We start from the raw sequence: 25,163 nt of genomic DNA on the forward strand, positions 1-25,163 counted from the left end.
CAAACAATGAACAAAGAAAAACACATCGGAAAGTGAACAGCTGGTTAAAAAGATGGAGGCTGGGGGCAGCTAGGTGGTGCAGCGGATAAAGCACTGGCCTTGGATTCAGGAGGACCTGAGTTAAAATCCAACCTCAGACACTTGACACTTACCAGCTGTGTGACACTGGGCAAGGCACTTAACTCTCACTGCCCCACAAAAATGTAAAAAAGAAGATGGAGGCTGAGATAAGATTTAGATTTCTGAAATGTGGATAAAAATATAGGAATGATAGACTCTTGATCAAGGAAGTAGTGCATCCCATGAGGGTTGGTAAGAATGTACTCACCTCATGCCTTACAAATCTAATCAAAAGGACTTTAAACTGAAAAGGAAGGAGAGACACTGCCTACATACAGCCACCAGGATAATCAGCATAGAGAAGAAGAATAGCAATTTAGATATCTATAGAAGTTCCTATGGAAAAAAATCCACAAAAGGAACCAGTGGGCAAATCCATGATTTCAACGGCCTATGCACAAGTGTGAGAAATCAGAAGACCTAGTACCAGGAGGCAAATCTGACCTCATAGTATTAACTACAACTTCATGATATGAGACCCAAAACTGGAGCATGTCTCTGGAGTCTTTATTTGAAGGACTGGAAGATTTTCCTGACTCTATCAGTGGCTATACTCTGTTCTTTATAGATTGGTATTTGCTTGTGTGGTTATCTCACTCAATGAAATATCTCATTTCCTCTGGGTCCTAGGAAATGAAAGAGAGAAGACAGCAAGAGAGAGAGAAAGAGAGACACAGAGAGAGAGAGAGACAGAGAGACAGAGAGAGAGAGACAGAGAAACAGAGACAGAGAGAGAACCAGAGAGACAGAGACAGACACAGACAGACCAATAGAGACACAAAGAGGCAGAGAGAGACAGAGAGACAGAGACAAGAGAGGCAGAGACTGAGAGAGATGGGCAGAGCAATTCCTGATAATCCTGGCATTAGAGAGAGATTATTAATTTAAATCTTGAAGGGACCTTGGAAAGTCATTGAGTCCAATCCTTCAGCTTACAGATGAGGAGACTGAGGCAGACAGAGGTAATTAAATAAGATAATAGGGATAAAAATAAAGTCTAGAACTTAGGTTCAAAAATTCCCTTCACAAATAAGTATAAAACAAAAGAAGGAGGGTTAGATAGCTATTTGTCTGGAAAAGATCTGAGAGTGTTCGCAAAAATTTTGAAGTCTGATATGGACATTGACCTCTGGCTCCCTCAGTAACTCTGAGATTCTGAAATCGAGCAGAAAAAAGAAATTATTTTTCTAATGAAAGAGGTTTTAGAAAACTAGTTGTTTTTTTTTAAACTGAATTGTGGGTTTTCTGATTCTCCAATGTTTGCTGCTAATAAGGTATTTTTTTCCTTCAACAAATTGAGACAAAAGGCAAAACTTTGATCCAAATAGGAATACATCATCTCCATTCATTCCAAGCTGTTCAATTCAATTTAGCCATGGGGAGAGACTGGATACCTTCTTCAGGATTCTGTCAAAGTGTTTATACTTAATAAAATGAACACACTCGAGCAAATACTTTAAGATAAATTGGTTCCTTCAGCTTATCTGTAACCACTCTTACACAAAACCTTTACACTCAGTTTTAGCAATGGCTTAATCTTATTGCTTAAGAAACCCACTAAGATCCTCAATTAAGGCATTCAATTCAAGAAGGGAGGAAGCCTCAGGTACTCTCTGAAATAGAAGGCATTTGAAGATCTCACCAGTAAGAAAGGAGATCATTCTTTGGGGTTAAGTGAAGTCAAAAAGGGTGGGGCAAATAAGCAATGTCCAGATGGAAGTGGAAGCCCATTAGCTAGGACACAGAATAATATCAAGAGTAGAATTTCCCTTTGATTCACAGGAAGAAACTACTGGCAGGACAATAAGAGGCACGATTGTATCATGCCAATACCTTTAGGACAGGTAATTTAGTAAAGCATCCTGTGGGGGTGGGGAGAAGGGGGGTGTTACATGAGGAGGTAAATAAGAAGTCAGATAAATCACCAAAAGCTAATGAAATGAGACTTAAAATTGGAATAGAAGAATAGGAGGATATCCCTTGGTCAGAAGAAGCAGATCTGATAGGTGGGGTGGTGGACTAGTCAAGCATTCATAGAATCATAATCAAATGTTCCAATACCCGCAGACCTTGAAGAGATCCCAAAGGTCACCTAGCCCAAGTCCTACTCAAAGCATGAGTCTCCTAGTCTCCCTTCTTGAAGGCCTGGGGAGGAGAAGAGAGAAGGGGAGAGTGGCGATTCCCTCCCTCCCTCCCTCCCAGGGCAGCCCATTCTACTTTTTGGACAGAAGCTTGTTTGGGAGTCTTTACTTACATTCGCTCAGTATCTGCTTCCCTTCAGTTTTCCCACCTTGATTTCCTGTCCCTGGGATGCTTCCAGCAGGATCTGGATGAGGGCTCATGGGCTATCCTGTAGTGTTGACACTTTTCATGGATGGGTCTCTAATCTGGTGACTCTGAGATTCTAATGGAAGCTGCTGTCTTCAGGCATTTCAAGGACTTTCCTTTGGAAGAAGGGATAAATTTCCTCCACTTGGCCCCAGAGGACCCAGAGAATTAGGAATCATGGGAAGAAACTTCAAGGAGGTCGATCTAGCCTAGTGACAAGGACAAACTTAGCAACAATGAGCACTATTCCAAAGTGGAGTGGGTAGTCTTTGGAAGGTGGCCGTCCCCCTTCATTAGAGGGCTTTACCCGAAGGCAACCAGATAGGGGGTGGTGGATGTAGAAAGCCTCTGCGGCCCTTTACAATTTTGCTACTCTGCAGTTCCACGAATTGTGCCAAACTAAACTTGTTCCCTTTTTGGACAGGTTCAAGAGAGGGTAGTCCAGCACAATGCGGTGTATCTGAAGGCTTTTTTTAATTTCTCTCATGATAGCTTTTTAGGAAAACAGAGAGAACTGGGTACTGCCTTCAGCCACAGCTAGTGAATTCAGGACCACTTGAATGACCCAAAACAAAGCATGTTCATGGACAGTATATGGAAGAAAATCTCTGCTCCAGGGTCATCGGGCTCTTGAGCGCCACAGGTTGCTCAGTCCTTGGTTCTTTTCAAAATGTTTTCTCAAAAGTTGGATGAAATCCTAAAACAAATGAACATCAAATTCACTCGTGATACAAAGCTGGAAAGAGCAGAGATGTGCTAAATGATAAAACTGGCATCCCAGAAGATCTCGGCAAACTGAAATATGAGCTGATTCAACAGAGCACGGATGTCTTTAAGGATAAAATGTGAGGTGATGTATCTAGGTTCAAAAAATCAATTGCATAATTTCAGGATGAGGAAAACATGTCTAGCCAACATCTCGTGTGAAAAAACCCTTGAGGGGGTTAGCAGGCTGCAGAATCAGTATGTCAGGAGTTAGATGTGGCCCCTGACAAGACACATTGTCGGGCTGCATTAATAAAGGTTTATGATGCTTAGTGAATGGTAAATAGGAGCGTGTGAGCACATGAAGCAGCACCATGGGGTGGGGAAATAGCCAGGAAGCTCCAGCTTAGAGTGTTACTCCTGTCACATATTGACTTTGGACAAAATCATGTAAGCTCTCAGTGTGCTAGGCAGCTCTTTTAAATGAAGTTGCAGAGTAGGCAGCACTGTGCATTGATAGATGAAATTTCCTCCCCTGGAAGTCCCATGGGTCAGTGAAACCACTGGTCCCATCCCTATCCCTATAATGTCCAAAATGGGGGGATGGAGTTAAAATAAACCCTCTGTCTTTAGAACTGCTTAGACCCCATGTGAAAGGTTGCATGCAGTTGTGTGTGCCCAATTTTAGAAGAGACACTGACACATGGGTGAACACCTGAAAGAGTAGGGTCATGTGTGGCTGCTGATGGAATGTCCATTGAGGAATCTCCGATTCAAAATGGGGAAGTTTTGCTGGAAAACAGAAGATTTGTGAGAGATTGGGATGGGGCAGTCAGGGTGATTGTTGTCTGAACTCTGTGGAAAAGGCATCAGGCTCCTCCTGCTTGGCTACAGGACCCCCAATCAGCAAATTCCCTAAGTACTTGCTCAATAGATATTTGAGTTTAATTAAATACTAGAAATTGTTGAAACGAATTACAAAGATGTAGATCTGGACTTGATAAAAGCATCACCTTAGGGAGACAGGATAATGTCAGGGCTCTAGAGACAAAAGATTCAAACCCCTCCTCCTTCTGAAGTGTGATCTTGGGTGGACTTGGGTGGAGTCCAGCCTCCTTGGGCTTCCGATCCTGCCTCCAGCCTCTGAAGGCCCTCCCACCTCCTTTGATCCTACACGCATCATTTTAGTCTCTGTGCCTTGGTGTCCTCCTATGTCAAAAGAAGGGGTCAAGCTAGCTTGTCTCTGAGGTCCCTTCTGGCTCTGGATATGGGACCTTAGAAACTTTATGCCAATTAGTGCTGTTTGAAAGAGGAATGGATGAGCAAGTGTGCCTTTCAAAATCATTGATCTTTGGCCCTCTGTCATCAGCCCAGGCTCCCATGTTGTTCTCCCTCTAAGATGGTCATGATTCTCAGGGTCTTCTTTAAAATCTCTGGATTCTGCTGAAGCTGGCACTACCCAGGTTTAGTAATAGATCAAAGTCAGAATGTTTGTGAAGTTTACTAAAATTAGAGGTGATGATAAAAACTCAGAGAAGCTTTGAATGAGTCAAATGCAGCTGTCCATGGGTATATTTGCTTTGCTTTGGGTTACACGTAAGAGGAAACAGTCATGAAGCTGGCTGAAGGCATGGACAAGCTCAGTAGAGACATACTGTAATTTCCCCAGATTAGAGGCAGTGGGGTGTTGTTGAGAAAAAATTGGCCTTGAAATACAGTAAAACCTTGGTTTGAATATTGCCTCTGACATAATGGTTGAGTTATCTTGGGCAAATCACCCACCTCCCAGGGCCTGCCTTCAGGCCACTTGCTAAGACTGTAAAATGCAAAGAAAGGATCAGAATGTGTCAGCAGAAAGAGTCCCTTCATCTATGAAATTTCTATAGCAATGAAATCACAGATCTTGTCTATATCCCTATGTTTTGGAAATATATTTGAAGCTAGACTTTTGCCCCATCCTGGAGCTTTTGAGTCCTGCTGCACATGCATGACTCCAGATTGGTAGAGAGAATGCTGAAAGTGATAGACAACAAGAATCATCTGAAGAAGGGGTGGAGGTGGAGGCAGAGCCCTTGGCAGGAGCTGTGCATGGTTCTCTCCTGAAGAGACAGTGGAAGGAGAGGAAGGCTTTGGGAGTCGTAGACTCAGCAGAGAAGCTGATTTCCAGCTTTCCTCCCCAGACTCTGGAGAGAGAATTTCCACTTGGGTGAGATTGGTGACAGGAGAAACCTCTTTCTTACTCAGGTGAGAGTTTGTTACACATTTATACGGACTTTGAAATAAAATGGTATGTTCTAAGGTATTGTGTGAAACAGAATTTATCAACTTCTTCCAAAACAAACCATCTTCTGAACTTTCCTGTTTTTTCAAGGATATTGCCATCCTTTCAAGCACCTTAGCTTCTCAATCTGGAGTCATCACTTACTCTTCTCTCTCTCTCTCTCTCTCTCTCTCTCTGTATATATGTATATGTATATGTGTGTATATACAGACATACAGATATATACATATACATGTGTGTATACAGACATACAGATATATACATATACACATACACACAAATTTATAAATGCACGTGTAACACCTAATACATAATAAAGAACATATTGTGATATATTCTATACCATTATATGTAAAATAACATAAATTTAATACATATATGTAATAAATTGTTTTAAACAGTGTCTAACTCTTTGTGACCTCATTTGGGGTTTTCTTGGCAAAGATACTGGAGTGGTCTGCCATTTCCTTCTCCAGCTCATTTTACAAATGTGATAAAATAATGGAATTGGGCAGATGTCCAGGGGTCCCACCTGATTTATTTAGTATTGTTTGAGAAACCAACTAAGTACCTACTTGGGATGATTAGATATAGGCAACATCTGGCCTGCCCTGAGTGATGTATACTGCTGATGTCATCAGGGGGACCAATCTCAGCCTTGCAGCTTGAAGGACATACCTTTTGGGGGAGGGAGAGAAAAGAGAATGCTAAGGCTGGGAGCTCACTTTCCTGTTGGTGAGTTTCTGAGAGTGGACTGGAGAGGGGCTGCACAGCTGAAACTGTGGCCCCCAGGTGCTGAGTTAATAGAAACAAGGCCAGTTCTTCAAACTAGCTGAGCTGGAAGCAAGTTTGGGGATTGAGTCAGTCTTTGCTAGAGCCAGGGAGCTTATCCATTTTTCTCTTCCCCTATTCCTTCATCACTGGCTTTATTAACTTCACCTTTGTTATATATTTTATTCCCATTAATAAAACCTGATTTGTTTGTGGATAAGAGGCTGTTAACCTCCTTTCTTATTGACCTGGAAGAAATAACTAAAAAAGGCAGTTTGGAAGGGAGGAAACTTTGAACCTAGAGGTCCCTCATTATTTTCTGAACCCCAATATTATGGTGAGCCACCCAATTAACTCTCCCCATATTAAATTTGGCCCCTACACAGATGAAGAAACTTTCCCAGGGTCACACAGCTACTGAGGCCAGATTTGAACTAAGGAAGATGAGCCTTCCAGACTCCAGACCTAGTATTTTATTTGAACCACTTAACTGACCATATAATAAAATATTATTTATATATATATGCACACATATGTATGCACCTATAGAGATACATATGGTATATATACATTCATATATACATAAATATGTACACATATATGTATGTCATATATAATCAGTTTCAAAGTCTTCTCAATCCCTCATTTCAATCAACCAATCAAAAAACATTGATTAAGTGCTTACTGTATACATGGACACTGTCCCAGGGATACAAGGACAAACAAGAAATGGTCCTTGCTTCTGAGGAACTTGTATTCTCTCAGGGGAGACATTATGCATATGTATAAATAAGCAGATATGGAATGTATATAGATAGAAGCAACACAGGATAGTTTGGGGAAGGACGGCACTAGCAGCTGTGGTAGGAGAAGGTTAAAGAAAAGGATTCCTGTCCAAGGCAGTGTTTGGATGTCTTGAAGGGAACAAGGGATGCCAACAATCCTCCCTGTCCTCCACTCCCATGGCCACCAGCCTGGTTAAGGCTCCCAGCACCCACCTCTCACCAGTAACCTTTTTATTGGTTTCTCTGACTCCCATCTGTCCTTTTCCCAATTTTCCTCTATGTAGCTACCGAAGAGAATTGCCTAAAGCACACATCTGACTATAACACTACCCTGCTCAGTAACCTCCAGTGGCTCCCTCTTGCCTCTAGGAGGGAACACAAGCTTCTGTGAGGGGTATTTGAAGCTCTCCAAAAATCTCACTCCATCCCCCTTCCATATTCTCCTCCTTCATGCAAAAACTGACTCACACATGGCTTTCTGAAGTTTGACTCAGTTCCTTACATAAACTGCTCCCTGTGCCTAGGATGTCTTTACCTCCATCTTTTCAAATGCCTAGCTTCCTTCACAGCTCAGCTCAAACACCATCTCCTGCAAGAAGCCTCTCATGATGCCCTCAGCTGCTAGTGCCCCCCCATTAACTTGTATTATATATATACACATACATATAGTCAATGCACATGTACACATATATGTTGTATGTATTTTTACTTATCCATGCACTTTCTCCTTATAGCAAGTAAGCTCACTGAGGGATTTTTTTTGTCCTTGTTTCTTCAGTGATTATCCCAGTCCCTGGCACAGAGTAGTCATTTAACACGTGTTGATTGATTGTGTTTCCAATTTAATTTGATTTGATTCATCCTTTCCTTTCCAAAATGTCTGTGATACCTATTAGACGTTAGATGCTGTGCTTGGTTGCAATGACAAAGAAACAAAACTATATGCATGCATATACATAGAACATATACATGTATGAAGACACATGTAAGACATGTTTACATGGAGATCAATACAAAATTGGGCACACTCTCATTTTGGGCTGTTCATCAAATTCTCACAACGCTGATCTCCGTGTCTAATCTAAGTTGAGCTATTATTTGGTGCTGTTACTGTCATGAATGACTGTCATAACTGCTAATATAAAGGGATTAAAACCTTATTTAGAAATGTAATGAGTTCTAGGTCAACAGGAAGTATTCAATGAGATTCTGGACAGTTATTTGCCGGGTTGGCCTGTTTGGCCTCCGAGGCTTGGCCTAGCTGGCCTCTGAAGCCTCTTCCTGCTCTCAGAATTTAAAAGAGCAAGAATATAAAAATGATGGGAATATTCCCAGTAGCATCAGTCATCAGAAGAGACAATTCTTTTGCTACTTGTTAACTCAGGGTTGAACAGAAATGTCTGTCAAGAGACTTCGATCTACATAATTAATTGTTTAATCTCTTCACCACTCAGCAAATAGGAGGCTGGAGACTATGCATGCTGGGATTTTCTCCAGGGGAGTGAGTAACTACTAACGGCTTAGGAATGGTTCCCGAAGGTCCGGTAAATCACTGGCCTCTGCTTGGCTTCCTGTCACCTGGCTCTCCTCCACAACATGACCACCACCTGTTTGCTTTGCCTTCGTGGATTGGAATTCAGAGTCAGAAGAGACCTCACAAATGATCCAGTCCAACTTCCTCACTTTATGGATAAGGAAACTGAGGCCCAGGCTGAAGTCAGGTGACTTGTCCAAGGTCACACATAGCCAGTGTCAACCTAGTTATTCAAACCCAAGTCTCTGAGCCCAAATCGATAGGGTCACATGGACTCTCTTTGGTTTGTTTATTTGAGGTTTTTTGTTGTTGTTGTTTGTTTGGGTTTTTTGCGGGGCAATGAGGGTTAATTGACTTGCCCAGAGCCACACAGCTATTAAGTGTCAAGTGTCTGAGGCCAGATTTGAACTCAGGTTGTCCTGAATTCAGGACCCGTGCTTTATCCACTGTACCACCTTATGTTGTAAAGCCCAGAGCCAGTCCCTAAAATACTGAAATGACCTAGCAAAAGGCATCTTCCAACAAAACATACCTAGGGCTAGGTTGGGCAGCTAGGTCATGCAGTGGGTAGAACACTGGCCCTGGAGCTGGAAGGACATGAGTTCAAATTTGGCCTCAGATACTTGATACTTACTAGTGGTGTGACTCTGGGCAAGTCACTTAACCCCTTTGCCCCAAAACATCTGGGGACATCTCTGGTTGTCCTGATATACGTCTTGCCACTGGATCCAGATAGATAGCTCCAGAGGAGAGAGTGAGGCTGATGACTTTTCACAGCCCTGCCTCACTTAAATCCAATTCACTAGAAGTTATAACATCACCTCATGATGTCATGGTCTTCTTCAAGAATGAAGAACAAGCAACAAGAGCTGTATAGCTGGGGCTTAGCCCAAATTTAGGGGGCACCAAGAGACGAGTTTGACAAATAGTTTACAAGAATAGTTAAGTTGGGGGCTCTCTCCCCTGAGAGAGGGTAAATTCCTAGAGATCAGGGATTATTTAACTTTTCTATCTGTCTCCCCTGCATCTGTGTCTAGCATAGTGTCTGGAAGATGGTTGGTGCCAAAGAAATCTGTGTTGATTGATGAAATAGAGGCACAGCTTCCATCCATTGCCCCCCACCTCACCCCACCCCCCAGAAGCAGCACCTCCCATTCCCAGGCTTATCCCGCTCAATCCCATTGGGGGAAGCCTGCCAAACCTTGTCCTCTTGGTGTCCCAGATCTCAGCTCTTGGGGATTATCATGCTGGAATAGTGTCCCAGGAATTTTTTCCCCTGAAGGACTTGTACCCCAAGGTCTGAGGTCTCTCCCCAAGGTCTCTCTGGCCACTGCCAAACTGTTCCTACCTACCCCTCCCATTTTGAGCTTACTTGACTGAAAACTGAATTTTTCTTTAAAACCTGTGTTGAGGGCACTTCTTGTGCTTCTTGCTTTGAGTAGATTTTGTGTTGCTTGTTCTAGGCTTCCAAATGGCTGGTTATATCTTTGACCTCCAATCCTGGGGGTATCGATCTTATTTATAGAAACAACCAAATAAAACCAAGAGGACCCACTGGTTTGGAACTCCCTGGAAATCTACCTAGTAGAGGTAGCCAGAAATGGACTTTGCTGGTCAAATAGGATGTCTAAACCTCATCCAAAGGGAAATGCTTTAAATTCCTGCTCCTTTCCCTTGCAAAGTAATTGGCTTCCTTTGTTTGTTAGTGAGAGTGGTGCCTCAATACCTAAGAACCCCTTTTTGCCAGAACAAGTCCATATAGGCCAGAGGTTCTTCTGATCATAGACTTAGAGGGGGCCTGAGGACATTGAGTTCTATTCCTTCATTTCACAGATGAGGAAACTGAGGCACAGAGAGGCTATTAAATGATTCACCCAGGGTAACACAGCTGTCAAGCATCTGATGTAGGATTCTAACTCAGGTCTTCCTGACTCCAAGTCCAGAGTTCTATCCACTGCACCTCATAAAATGCCAGCCTATCTCTTTTTTAATAATAAACATTATATAATAACAATATAATAAACTTTAAGTAAAAAGGTTTTGAGTTCCAAATTCTATCCCTCTTTTCTTCCCTTCCCTGGTGACTCCCTGAAGCAACAAGCAATCAGATATAGGTTATCCATGTGCAATTATGTAAAACATGACCATATTAGTCATTTTCCAACATATCTTTTAAAACATAGCAAATGTTAGGAATGAGTATCATCATTCAAATAAAGTTAGTATGTATATATGTGTGTGTATATATATAATATATATGTATATATCGAGGGAGAGAGAGCAAGAGAGGGGATGGGCCAAAAGTCAGAAGGTAATTTCAATATTTAATAATGCCATTTTTGTTTTTAATTTATAATACCATAGCATTATATATAGTATATATAAGGAAAAATAATTTTCAAAAAGTTATTAAAATATCAGATGCCTTCGTGACTTTTGGCCCACCCTTTACTTCAACAAAAGGACAGTATTTCTGCTAAAGAGATTCAGGGCTAAATGGGCAGTGACCCACAGATGTACAAGTTTTCTCTTTCATTACATCTAATATCAAATTCTAAGATTTAGAGCCAGAAGGATTGGGGAGGGTTAGAAATGTTAGAGAATCCATGAAGCAATTGATAAGCAATAGGATAGTGAGCCACTCTTTGAGCAACTGCAAAGGAAGAGCCCAACCCAAACACGCCAACAGGGGTTGTGTCCAGGTTCTCCCCCCAGACTCACAGGTCAGCCAGCTAGCATCTGTACATTTCCAGTAATCCTCTGGTTTGAATCCTTTCCTGCTGGATCCCCATAAAAAGCCTTCCCCTTGCAAATGGTTTTCTGAGAACACAAGGAAGAGAAACAGTGTGTGGGCAGCTGCCACATCAGCATTTTGAAGGGCCTGCCTTGGTAGGCAAGCGTGAAGCCTGAAAGCACGATGAGAAGTCCTAGAATCTATGGCATGGTCATGTAGTCCAGGGATGGCCGTGTTATGCAATCAATAGAACCCTGGACTCAGAGTCAAGAACATCCAGGCTCAAACTTTACCTCAAACACTTGACAGTTGGGAGAACCAGGACAAGTAACTAACTCTCTCTCCCTGAGCCTGTTTCCAAACCTGTAAGATGGAGGCAATAATAATTGCACCAAGTGAGATAATGCAAGTGCTTTGCAAAACTTAAAGCTCTATTTCAATGTAAGCGTTTGTTTTTTTACAGATAAGGGAAGTTAAGCCCAGAGAAGAGAAATTATTTTCTTAGGGCCACATTGGATAATAAGTAGCAAATGTGTTCTTTCAGTAATGACCCCATTTGTAGTTTTCTTGGCAGAGATACTGGAGTGGTCGGCCATTTCCTTCTCCAGCTCTTTTTATAGATGAGGAAACTGAGGCGAGCAGTATTAAGTGACTTGCCCAGGGTCAAACAGCTAGTAACTGTCTGAGGCCAGACTTGAACTCAGGAAGATGAGTCTTACTGAAGCCAGCTCTCTATCTACTTTGCTACCTATCTAACCTGAGAGCTTAGATCGCCATCTTTCTCCAGTCTAGACCTACAATAGACCTCAGAGATGATGAAAAGTCACCTCTAAAATTCTGAACAATCAATTCCTCAGGCTCCAGGGTACTTTCATCTCTACATTCTGTGGTCATACCCAACATAGCCCAACAGGCCATACCTTAGATTTTACTAGAGGAAGCACAGAAATACAGCACTCCTCAGACCCTGAACCTCAAGATCACACTCTCAGACCACAGCCTACTCCAACCTACTCCCCCAGGCTCTCTTTTTCCATATGGAGCCATGGGAGATTTGGAGACTTGGTATTTGGCTATAACATAGTTATTCAACCTCTCTCATCATGGACTCCTTAATTCCCTCCACATGCATGCATGAGTGCTGGGACTCAAAAGGACTTGAGATGAATCATGATGTCATGGAATGAGTGTTCGATTTGGAGTCAGAAAGAGCAGGATTTGAACTCGTCTCTGGTGCTTAACTTGTTGTGGGACTCTGACCAAGTCATAAACCCAATGAGCCTCACAGTCTTTTCATCTGTAAAATGAGGAGGTTGGACTTAATGACTTCCAAGTTCCCATATAGTTCTAAATTTATAATCCCACGACTTAAAAATCATTTATGAAAAGCCATGGACAAGAGTTGCATGGAATGGACAAACAGAGATGGGTGGTGGCCTCTATCAGTTAGCATAAAATACACCTACTCATCCATTGGCATTGGAGAGAGACGGGCAGTATTTATTAAGTGGTTTTTTTTATGCGCCAGGCACTATGCTGAGCACTGGAGATCCAAATACAACCCAGACATATATTTAAAGAGATTGTATTCTAATGGGGAAAGGGGCAGGAAGGTAACACATTAAGGGGATCTGGGAGCTTATATTTTAAGAAGGGAAGGCAACCCCTTAAGGGAACCTAGAAAGCCTTGAAGAATAATAACACTTTTATTTCTCCTATACACTTTTCTAAATGTGAAATAAACCAATCTGTAATAGTGAAGGAGGGTCCATGCCTGTTCCCTCTGTGTCTCTAGGCCCTTCTCTCTTTGAATAGCAACCCGGAGTGGGGTAATGAGAAGCTCTTTGCAGGGGAGAGAAGTTTGGGAAACCTCTCTCTCCTCCTACCCCCAGGGGAAGGGAGGGAAGTGAACTTAGCTCCTAAGATGTGTAGAGCCATCCCTGGTCTAAATTAGGGCTGCTCTCTTGTTATTTATACCAAAGTCTGAAAGTCTTAAAAAGAGAGAGAGACTAGAATCTCCTATCTCCTTGGCTGGTGCCTGTGTGGTCCTGCCTGGAGGCAGTGGTATGGACGAGTTGACCGTTACAACTTTTCCCAAGCCTTTGATTTTTATCAACAGGCACAAGTGGTAAATGATTGGCCCTATCCTTGTGAGTAAACCTTTGCTAGTACTGAATAAACATCTCTCTGGCAGAGGAAAAGTGCCCAAGCTCACATAAAAAGTTACAGAGTCATTGTGGGCCAATAAAAAAGGGAGTGTGGTTGGGTGCCTGGCCAACCTTTAAGAAAAATACATGGTGAGAGGTGTGGCGCTTTTACCCAAGGACAGAGCGCCATCTAGAGGACCCTGGTTTCCAAAGTGATTTTGATTTTATTTCAATTTATCTGTCTGCTTTTGTTTTTGTTTTTGTTTGTGATTGGACCTGTGATTTCATGGGAAACTTCTGGTGAGGAAATTCACTCCACCCAATCAGAGCCACACCTGCTCACTTTATGGTCTTGCAGAAAGAGTTCTTAATCCCTTCTGTGTCCTAGACACTTGGGTAGTCTGGTGAAGACTGGGGGACCCCTTCTCAGAAGGGTTTTAAATGTATAAAATAGAATAAATAGCACTGTAAGGGAAACCAATTACACTGGAACACAACCATTGAAGTCTATTAAAATAAATTCACAGACTCCAGGTCAAGGACTCCTGCCTTAGAGAAGTTCAGAGGGCACTGAGGGCTAATACAAGTTCCTGAGGAGTCTCTGGTCTTCCAAGCAATTGTCCTTGACTCACAATGGAACTGACTGACTAGAGGACAGGGCCACAGGGACAGAGTGATCTTCTAGGAGGAGAAGGATGCTGGGTCGTGGAGAAGAAAGAAGTCTAGCGAGGTAGGGGCAGAGTCCAAAGAGGAATAAAAGAAACGGAATGCAATTAAAGCCCAAAGCACAGTGCGCTGCACCACCTCTTGTACTGGTTTTTAAAAATTAGTTGACATGTAAATATGTCTTTAGAATGTCTGCTCTTTGAGGCCAAAAACTGTCTTTGCTTTTTCATTGAATCTCCGGTGTTTAGCACAGTGCCTGATGCATAGGACGCTCTTTTAAAAATTTGATGATTTGACTAATGCAGAAATAGGATTAATGTTATTATGTGTATATATATAACCTATATCAGATTACCTGCTGTCTAGGGGAAGGGGGAGGGAGGGAGGGGAGGGAGGGAGAAAAATCTGAAATTGGAAAGCTTGTATAAACAAAAGTTGAGAACTATCTTTACATGTAATGGAAAAATAAATAAAATTTTTAAAAAATTTGATGATTAATTTCAAGTTACTTTCATTATCTCATTTGAGCCTGATTATGGACAGATGTTCATATCTCAGTTTTACAGATGAAGGGAACTTGGGATTCTGTGAGGTTGAAGTGAGAGGGGGATGGGAAGCTGGAAGAACAGGGAGGTGGACAATGAGAGTAGCCAGGGGCCAGTTTGGCTAGAAAGGGGCTGTGATGTGTGATCATTCAGAAAAGATAGACTGAAGACAGACTAGGAAAGGCTTTTAAATGCTAGTCTGAGAAGGTAGAGAGGCAATAGGGAGCCACTAAAGCTTCCTTAGCACCAGAGTAGCTTGTGTTTCAGGACTATCAATTTGTCAGCTGTGGATATTGATGAGTCAGAAAATGGAGAGGAGAAAGGTAGGGACAGAGAGCAATTAGGAATCTGACACAATAGAATAGAGGCAACAAAGTCCTGAACTAGCATGGGTAGCTATGTGAGTAAAGAAAAGTCAGGGGGCAGATAAAAGAAATGTTGTGGAGACTGAACTGACGGAAGATGGTGGAGGAAAGGCAATGAGCTCTTGAACTCATGACATGATTGCTCCAAAATACATCCAAATAATACCATAGGGCAATGCCTAGAGCAGCAAAACCCACAGAAGAATGTGCTGAAATCATCTTCTAACCAAGAACGGCTTGGAAGGTCAGAAGGAGGGAGCTGCTGTGCTGAGATAGGAGTGGAGTCCAACCCCACAGTCACCCTGACACAGATCCAGTCCCAGGAAGGCCTCACCAGAGAAGGAGACCCCCAAAGCCTCTGAATCAGCTGAAGTACCAGTGTTATCTGGAACTAAGCTCACAGTCTGGTGAGAGAGATAAGTCCTGGGTAGGGGGGAGACTACAGTAGTCTATACTGGTGCTGAGGCAGAACTTGGGTTTTTTACCCCTGCTGAGAACCAGGAGGTAAGGCTTGAGTAGCAGTAGCCCAGGTGGGGGAGGGGCACAGGATCATCGGAGCTGACAACCATAACATACAAAGCTGGTTGATTAGCAAGTTGGTCTTGGGTCATCTATGGACCAGGGAATAGGGCAGGTGAGTGAAGTACCTGATCCTCCTTAAATCATACCACCTGGGACTTCTGAAGCTTGGGATACAGTGCCCCACTTTAAGGAGCTAAAAGTCAAGTAAAAGAAAGGCAAGATGAGCAGAGAAAGGTGAGGACCATAGAAAGTTTCTTCAGTGACAAGACTGAACTGACAGAATGTTGCAGCTGGTTAGACATGGGTGAGGGAGAGTCTGGGATGAGTCCAAGTTTGAAAACCTGAGTGATTGGAGAGATGGTGGCGCTTTTGACAAAAACAGAGAAGTGAGGAGGAGGGATTGGCTTGGGCTGGGTGCTGGGATTTGGGTGGGGGTAGCATGAAGTCTATTTGGGACACATAAAGTTCTTGATTCCTATGAGGCACTCAGGTAAGAGATGACAAGAGGGTGCTCTGGAGATGGAGGATTAAAGGTCAATAAAGATGTATAGACAAGATCAGAGAGATGATAATTAAGTTAATGAGATCATTGAGAGAAAAGAGGAGAGGGGAGGGGAGAAAGAAGGGAGAAAGGGAAAGAAGAGATAGGGAGGGGAGGGGAAAGGACCTGGAGAAGAACCCACACAAAGAAAGTGGGACATGGATGATAATGCAGCAAAGAGAAGGAATGAGCAAACAGATGGGAGTGAACCAGGAGATCATGGCGTCATAAAAATCCAGGGAGGAGGGAGAGTCTAGTTGGGCAGAGAAGTTGAGCTCCCTCCTGGAATCACAACACGGGGATCACTTTGGACTCCATGGGCTCACATCCATAGTTGCATGATCATAAAATGCTATTCCCCCCTTCAATTTTGCGGTTCATCAATTAATGAGAAAGATCATTTCTTGGATCATACATCTAGAGGTAGAAGGAGCCTTGGAGGCAATGCCCCTCCATCTTACACATGCAGAAACTGATGCCCAAGGAGGTGGGGCGATTTGCTCAAGATGACGTGGGCTGACAGTGGCAGACCTGAAATTTGAACTCAGGCCTTCTGACTCTAGGTCCAGTGCTCCATAACACTTCTCAGAAAGAGAACAGGGAATCGGGGGTCTGAGAACATGGGGGTTCTGGCTATTCACTGTGTGAAAGCCACTTCTCAGTTTCCCTATGTGTAAAATCGGGAAATTGAACTAGGTGATCTTTAGGACTCTAAATCTGGGATTCCCTGTTTTATCTACATCCGCTCTGAGAGCTACTTTTGTTCTGAGAAAATAACCCATTTATGGGGGGTTTTCCCCTAACACAGACAGCCTGGATGCCCACGTCACAGCGTAGGAACATGCTATCAGAATTCAGTAATAGTAGCCTGCTTAACCTAGTCTGTTAGGTTGCCTGGTTTGAGCCCCACCCCATCTTCTTTACCCTCTCCCCTACTCTTAGAATGGAGACTAGGATTCAAGCTCACCTGGGCTTGCATTCAGCTCAGCTGCACTAGGTAGAATAGAACTCCTCTTTGCCTCTGCTGCCCTGCCCAGTTTTTCAACCCAGAGACTGACATGGTCCTTCTAGGATAAACTCATCACTTCTAAACTCTACTATGTTCCAGTTCAAGCCTCCACCTCCTCTCCTCTCTCATTGGAGGGCTTGAGTGAGCATTTCCAAACTCCTCCCAAGGTCTTCCTTTATAAAGGGCAGAAAATATACCCTCAGATCAGTCCACTCTGCATCTGACGTCCTGCCTGTTCCAACTTCACAGAACAAGATGCTCCATGTGAGCTACCCTTCCCCACCCATCCCCTCTCCCTACCCCCGCCTTCACAATCCTTTTGCGTGTTATCTCTCTCTCTCTTTAGATTGTAAGCTCCTTGAGAGCAGGCACTATTTTTCTTTTTTAGAATTGTATCCCCAGTGCTTAGTGCAGTCCCTGGCATGTCCATAGGTGCTTAATGTTTATTGGATTAGATTGAATTAGTGGGAGGCAGTGTGACAGAGGTAAGGGTCCTGATGGGTCAAGGGCCCCGGTTTAAATGCCATGGCTGAAGCTGTATGACTTTGGGAAAGTAACTTAACCTAGGCCACAGTCTGTAAAATGAGAGGGTTGGAACTGATTACCTCCGAGGTCCCTTCCAGCTTTGGATCCTGAATCTCATACTCAATACTGACTGCTCTGGCCTGGTGTTGGAAGTTACAGCGCTAGTAGTTGTAAGTATGACTCATCTCAATTTCCTGAAGAGCAGCAGAGTCAGCTGACCCAAGAAGAAATGATTAAATGAAAGACAGGTGCAGGTGGTATCTTTCTTTGTACTTGGACTCATCCTCGAACCTGGTTCTACTATTCCACTAGCCAATAACTTGGGTTCAATTCTCTTCTTCACTTTACCTACCAGTATTGATATTAGTGAAGCCTGGATATGAGTGAATGAAACAAATCTCAAATGCTTTCTTCTTTACTAAACTCTTCATATCCTTTGGTCCAGAGACTCTCCCGTTTGTCATGTGCCCCAAGGGTTTTAAGGACAGAAGGCCTCATATCTACCAAAAAAATTTCCATCAATTTTGTGGTAGCCAAAAATTATAAAGTGGGTGTTGTTCAGTTGGGGAGGGAGTTGAACAAATCATGGTTTGTGTATTAAGAGAATAAACCTTTATGAATAATCAGCAAAGTGGGGTGGTCTCGTAGGATGGTAGTCATGGGGTTAAGGATTCAAGTCTGAATTTGGACACTTACTGTGTGACCCTGGGTAAGTAATTTGACCTTTCATTATCCCTATGCAACTCTCTCAGAGTATCAATTGTAGAAAAATGGGTCTGTATTTGATGGTTTTTTCACTGGGAATTCACTATGCTGAAGCAATAGGAAAGGAGCAGGGAAGAAGGAAGGAAGGAGAGAAGGAAGAAAGAAAGGACTAACCTCTGGGTAGAGGAAGGAAGGGAAAGAAGGAAGGGAGAGAAACATAGGGATAATAATATGAAGTAAAATAGGGTGGAGCAGAACCAGGAGACAACGTACATAATTACCCCAATAGTATAAATATAAAGGAGTTGAAATCAGATTAAAGACAACCCCCAGTACTGAATTCCCCAGTAAATAGCTGATGAAGCATATTCTTTCTCTCAGCAAAGAGATGAGGGACCATAAGTGCAAAAAGAGCACTATCAGATACCATCAGAGATAAACAAAATGCCCTCTTCCCATGACTGTGCTAAATCCACTAGCACTCCTTTCTGTAAGTAGACCATGTGATTGATGCAATCACAGATAATGTCATCTGTCCTTTTTGACATAAAACTATTTTTTGTATTGTTTGCCCTGAAAATAAATGGCATAAGTTTAAATACTGGGTCATAGAGCAGTATTTGGAAATGTGGTAAAGAGGAAAATATGATAATTGTCATGCATTAAGGCTACTTTGCTTTTCTCATCCTATGGTTTTATAGGAATCCATTTATATTATCTCATTTGAATTGAAGTTGAAATGAAGTGAGAACAAATGGTCCCCCATCTTACAGGGTTGTGCTATCCAAAATAGTTTGAAAGTTGGTCATTTGGAACTTGAAACACATTTTCCCATAGAAATTATATATTTTTTTAAGCAGACTCGGTTCCCAGTAGCAGAACTACAGTTTTAGTTTATTAGCCTTATCTCTGGATCCCAGGAGTAGGAGTGGGAAGCATGTTGTGCAGAAAAGAGGAAGAAGAGTACTTCCTCCTCTTTTCCATGAGAATCGACTTCAAGGAAAATTTTAACAAAATAAAATTGGTTTTGAGCACCCTTCCACTTCCCTCTCTGTATCCCCTCTTTTACCTTTCTTTTACAGTCTCTTTTCTCAAATACCCCATGTCCTCATGTTGGCCCAAAGTCTCAAACTGTAGCACTCCCAACAGAATTTCCCTGTGCTTTCCCCCTAAATGACAGCACATTTTAGTAGCATCGAAACAACAGAGCTTAGAATCTAGTTAACAGGACTCATTTGTTCTACTCATTGTCCACCTTGCAGCAGGTCCCATTTCTCCCAGGGTATCCACTCATAGGGCTCTCCCTCTCCCTCCAGTGGGGTATCCCTGGCTTTTTTCATCCCCACCAGTTAAATGAGCCTCCATTTTGAACTTCTCCCGCTGAACATAAACAGCATCAACGACAGCTCTATTTCTCAACAATTCTTTGTACAAAACATTGAAACAATCACTATATTTATCCAAGTTAGTTCTGTTTCTCCATGAGTTAGGGCTATAATTTAATTCTGTCACTTATCAGGATAAGAAAAGGATTTCAGAAGGACAGGCGCCAGCACCATGGGTTCCACCAAGTGCCTTGACCCTGGGAAAGACAGGAGAGAGTTCTTTCTTCACTTCCAGTGTGAAGCTCAGTCTTCTAGCATAGTTGTGTTGAGTTTATTGGTCCAGGCTACCAGATTCTCCACTTCTTTTTCCCAGGACTCATCCATATCATCACTTTCTTTGGGACTTTTCTTCTTCTTCTTCTTTTTCTTCTTCTCTTTTCCTCTACGCTTTTTTTTGACAACTTCTTCTTTATTTTCTGAACCCAAAACCTTTGTATCTGTGTCTAGAAGTAAGGAAAATTAAGATAGAATGGAGATGTCAAAACAAGACCCACTTTGGGAGTTTGGTATGGTGAAAATGCACATTTCCAAAGTGTGTCTAAGTTTGCTCAACATGTGCTTCATAACAAAACTTTGTGAGTTGGGCAATGCAATCAATGATTATTAGCATTTCGCAGAGGAAAGAACTGAGATTCAGAGAGGTTAAGGCATATGGACAGAATCAGTAAGCTAAGTACCAGGGAAAGATTTGAACACAGATGCCTTCTTGATAATCTGAGCAAACTCTAAAAATGTTTTGGGAACAGAATTTCATATTTTTAAGCTTTGTATTTTTGGTACTTTTCATTTTTAAAATAAATATTTTATTGATCTTTTTTATTGCTTGCCTTCTCAACTGGGGGGAAGGGAGAGGGAAGGAATTTGGAACTTGAAATTTTAAAAAATTAATCTTTTTATTTTTTTTTAGTGAGGCAATGGGGGTTAAGTGACTTGCCCAGGGTCACACAGCTAGTGTGTGTTAAGTGTCTGAGGACGGATTTGAACTCAGGTACTCCTGACTCCAGGGCCGGTGCTCTATCCACTGCGCCACCTAGCTGCCCCCAAAAAATTAATCTTAAAAATTGTTTACATGTGATTGGGAAAAGACACATTTTAATCAAGAAATAAATATGTTATTTATTTCTTAAATATCCTGGTCATTGCCCAATGGCTCCAATAGGGAAGGAACCCAAATAGACCTCTTGTAACAAAGAATTCTATTCAAGCAAAAGAAACAAGGCCAACATATTGGTTATCTCTGGATACCTCATTTAGCTCCTAGCATCTACCACCTCTCTGCCAGAAACAAGGGAGGTGTGTATTTCACCATTAGTCCTCTGAAGTCAAGATCACTCAATGCATTGATGAGCTGTGATATCTTTCACCATTTCTTCCTTTGTTATACTCTAAATTTTGTCAAATCATTTCACAACAGCAGCTATAATTTGATTGGAATTAGAGTAATTCTTGGATTTCCCCCAACATAATTACTAATGTTTACTCTGTAAAATTAAAATACAGGAGCCTGAAAAGAATTTTAATTGCAAGTTCTTCAAGATTCTATCATTCTATAGTTGAATAAAATTAAACCTCTGAAATGAATAGCCAGGAAACTTTTTGTGAATAATGAATAAGCTTAATAATTAAGCAACAGTGTTGTATAGAAGAGTAGCCTTGGAGGTAAGAATCCTTGGGTTTCAGCCCTACCTCTGATCGACCAGTTGTATGACTGTGGACAAGTCCTCAGGTGATTCTTTAAGACTGAATTTACAGGTGATCTGCACTGATGAAGGGACATAACATTTGTCTTATGTATTTTCTTTTACACTACCCGTCAATTTCTTGGAAAACACAATAATGTACAAATATGAGATAATTGTCTTCATTACTTTCATTTTGATGTTTCTATTTGTTAACCTTCCAAATGTTTGTGTTGTTTGGGGTATTTATTAATTGAACAATTTATCCACTTCCCTTCCTTTGGGGGGGAAGAAATGCCTCAGATACCTCTGTTTTGTTGATGGTTTCTCTTTTTTCATGACTGATTAGGATCACCAGTCAGGTTTGCCCGATATGTTATTCAATTGGTAAATAAATAATGAGATCAGCAGAAGGACTCTTATGCTCAATTTATAGAAGCCCCTTTGGTGGCAGCAAAAAACTGGAAATTAAAGGGGTGCCCATTAATTGAAAAAGGGTTAAACAGATAATGGTATGTAATGGAATACTATTGTGCTGAAAAAAAAAACCAGAAAAAGATAAAGGAACAGTTTCACAGGAACCTGTGAAGACTTGTATGAACTGATGCAGTGAACAGAACCAGGAGAACATGACATCAACATTGGATAAAGTCAAACAGCTTTGAAGACTATAAGCTGCCCACCTCCTGACATGGAGGTGATAAGACTCAGGGTACAACAAAACTCTTGGACATAGCCAATGCAGAAATTCATTGTACTTGACTATGAATATTTGTTACAAGGGTTGGTAACTATTCTACTTACTGCTCAGCCCAACCAACTCCCAATTTCATTATGTAGCCCTTTAGAATTTGCAAAGTACTTTACAAATATGTCAAGGTATCCTCACAACTGTGGAAAGTAGATATTATTATGATCCTTATTTTATAATATAGGAAACTGAGGCAGACAGAAGTTAAGTGACTTTGTCCAGGGTACTACAGCTAGTGAGTATCTGGACCTGGATTTGAACTCAGGTATTCCTGACTCCAGGTCTGGAGCGTTAGCTATTGTAACACCTAGCTGCCTTTACTGTAGTGAGATTCTCTGTGTGTGTGTGTGTGTGTGTGTGTGTGTGTGTGTGTGTGTGTGTGTCCAAAGGCAACTCTCTCTCTGTATATATTGTATACACAATTGTGTATGTATATGTATATATGGGTGTATCTATATATGTATGTATGTGTATATACATACTGTGGAAATTTATTTTGATTTGGGGACCCTACCTTTGGGCTGAGATTGGAAAGCCTTAGGCCCTCAGGGTCTCTTCTGTGTGGGAGGTGCTGGTGCCTCTCCCCCTCTGCTTCAGCTGAGCCAAAAAGCCCCATGGGCTGTACAAGACGCCAGGTCAGACAGCTGGGGGTAGGGACCCCAGCTCCCTCCACCCTGAGAGGATCTATCCGAGAGATCCCAGGCTTGTCCAGACCAGGCTCTGGCGTAGCCCATGTAGAGTTCCCAAGCATTCAGCAGGGGCATGGGCCCCTGGAGCCCTGGATGTGGTATGCATGGGAGGCTCGAGCGCGCCACCCACCCCCACCAGCCACAGTCCTGGCTGGCGGATTAGCTTGGTGTGTATGGGGGTGAAAAAAGCCCTGAGATTTGAGTGAAGAGAAGTAAGATATATATAGACCTGGGAGTTAGATGAGAAGAGAGGCAAAAGGACAAGATTGAGGGGGGCTTACGAGATTAAGAGAGCAAAAAGACTGGAGCACTAAGAGATGGGGGAAGGAGAAAAAGCTAAGAGCAAGAAAGGACGGAGGCCGAAGGACAAGACTGACGGAGCTGACAGACAGAACAGGAGGCAGCCGAGAGCACAGAAGTGGTCAGCACAGGGTACAAGTTGGAGAAAGAGAAGATTAAGAGAACAGAAGGACACTAGAGCACCAGGAGAACGGAAGGAGAGGTTGGTGAGAGAGAAACACAGGGGTTCAGCGGTGGCAGAGGAAAGTTAAACTTTTTCTGGGGGGCTGACAAGATTAAGGAGGTCAGAAGATTAAGAGGAAAGTTAAAAGAAAGTAGCTGAGCAGTGAAAGTGGAACATACCGTAAGGAAAGAGGCAGCTACGGCCCTTATTGTATTAAAAAAGTTCCAGGGGCAGCAAGTGGAAAGAGACCCTGCAACGCAGTCAGGTCGTACATTTTATTTCCCTGTATTATTTTTTTTTAATTTTTTTTTTTTAGTGAGGCAATTGGGGTTAAGAGACTTGCCCAGGGTCACACAGCTAGTAAGTGTTAAGTGTCTGAGGTCGGATTTGAACTCAGTTACTCCTGAATCCAGGGCCGGTGCTCTATCCACTGCGCCACCTAGCTGCCCCTATTTCCCTGTATTCTTAATTTTAAATTGTATTTCATAAATAAACCCTGCTTTGATTATTTAGTTAAGAGGCTTCATAATCTTCAGCTTATCAATTTTGGGAGTGGAGCAGTGTGGTGGAACTTTTTAAATGGCTAAGTTAATAGCAGTCTGATAGCCAGTGAGTCAAAAGTCCTCAGATTAGTCCTCCAGTCAGATTAGGCCCCCCAAATTAGGCCTAGTCAGTCAAAAATATTTTTACAATACATATATACACATATATATATATACATATGTGTTTATATATATATATGTATGTATGTATGTATATCACAAGAAATCTGGTCAATTTGACTTGAGGTGACCAGAATGAGAATCACTGAACAGACTACACAATGGGCCCATTGCAGATTATACACCAACATGATTTCAGAGAATGAAGAAAGGCAGGGGGAGTGAAGAAGTCCTGAGCACGTACAACAACAACAACAATGAATGGAAGATGACTTAGGCTCAAGCTTTGTGGCCTTGAAGTTCGCAATAGCATGGCCTTGCTTCTCCATGTATTTTCCAAACTTTTAGATAACCTTGAGAAGTTTGGATCATTCTCTCCCAATTGTTCAGCTAGTTGAATTGCCAAGATCCCCCTTAAGTTGTTGTTATTGTATGAGTTGGGTTCTTTCTTTCACATCACATGTGATGTATGTCAAGTTGAGCAAGCTCTTCATAAGGCCGAGGATCGGTCTAGAATAGGTCTGATTGCTGGACCTAGACTTAGGAAGAACTGAATTCAAATCCTGATACTTACTGCCTGTGTGACTCAGAACAAGTCCCCTGATCTCTCTAAGTCTCTGTTTCCTCACTTGTTAAACAGGAATAATAAAAGAACCTACCTTGAAAGATTGTTGTGAGGATCAAATGACCTAGTGCATGTCAAGTGCTTTGCAAACTTTAGCTTGTTATAGACATGCTAGCCATGATTATCATTCACTCTAAGATCATGACACAGATCGTACATCACCAAATTCTCTGACTCTGGAGTCAGATCCACCATATATTTCCAATATCAGAAAAATTTAACATTAGAAAGAAATAAAAAGGAAAAAGAAAAAAGAAAGATGAGCCTTTGTTCCAGGGAGAAGTGCAAGGTCATTCAAGGATTTTGCAATTTCCCAAAGGCCATCTAGCTATTCTCCTCCATATTCAACTGTGCATATCAATCAACGTCTATTTTTAGCATCTGTCCAAAATATATGCACCCATCCATGAGCTCTACACATTGTTCATTCGATGCTTGTCAGTGACTGGAAGATAGACACTCTTCGTCTACTTGGTTTTTGTTGTGAGGATAATGAAGCCAAATTCTTTTGGATGCTTATGAATCTCATTTAGGAGGTTAAAGGGCTTGGTGAGATCAGTACCATGTAATCTTTAAAAAGGAACAGTTGGAGTGCCTCATCATCTATAGGGCATCCTTCTTCAACT

General features: G+C 42.1%; 1 protein-coding gene across 1 annotated transcript in view; it reads right to left on the reverse strand.

Moving 5' to 3' along the window:
* Positions 1 to 19,799: 19,799 nt before the first annotated feature.
* Positions 19,800 to 25,163, reverse strand: part of UBE2U (ubiquitin conjugating enzyme E2 U) — a 62,050-nt gene continuing 56,686 nt past the window's right edge. The window contains exon 10 of the mRNA XM_043963632.1: positions 19,800 to 20,111. Within this exon, the coding sequence (XP_043819567.1) occupies positions 19,912 to 20,111 (200 nt within the window). The 3' untranslated portion in view covers positions 19,800 to 19,911. The remainder of the gene's footprint in view (positions 20,112 to 25,163) is intronic.

This window comes from Dromiciops gliroides, chromosome 4, assembly GCF_019393635.1.
Source record: "Dromiciops gliroides isolate mDroGli1 chromosome 4, mDroGli1.pri, whole genome shotgun sequence".
In the NCBI taxonomy this organism is placed as follows: Eukaryota; Metazoa; Chordata; class Mammalia; order Microbiotheria; family Microbiotheriidae; genus Dromiciops; species Dromiciops gliroides.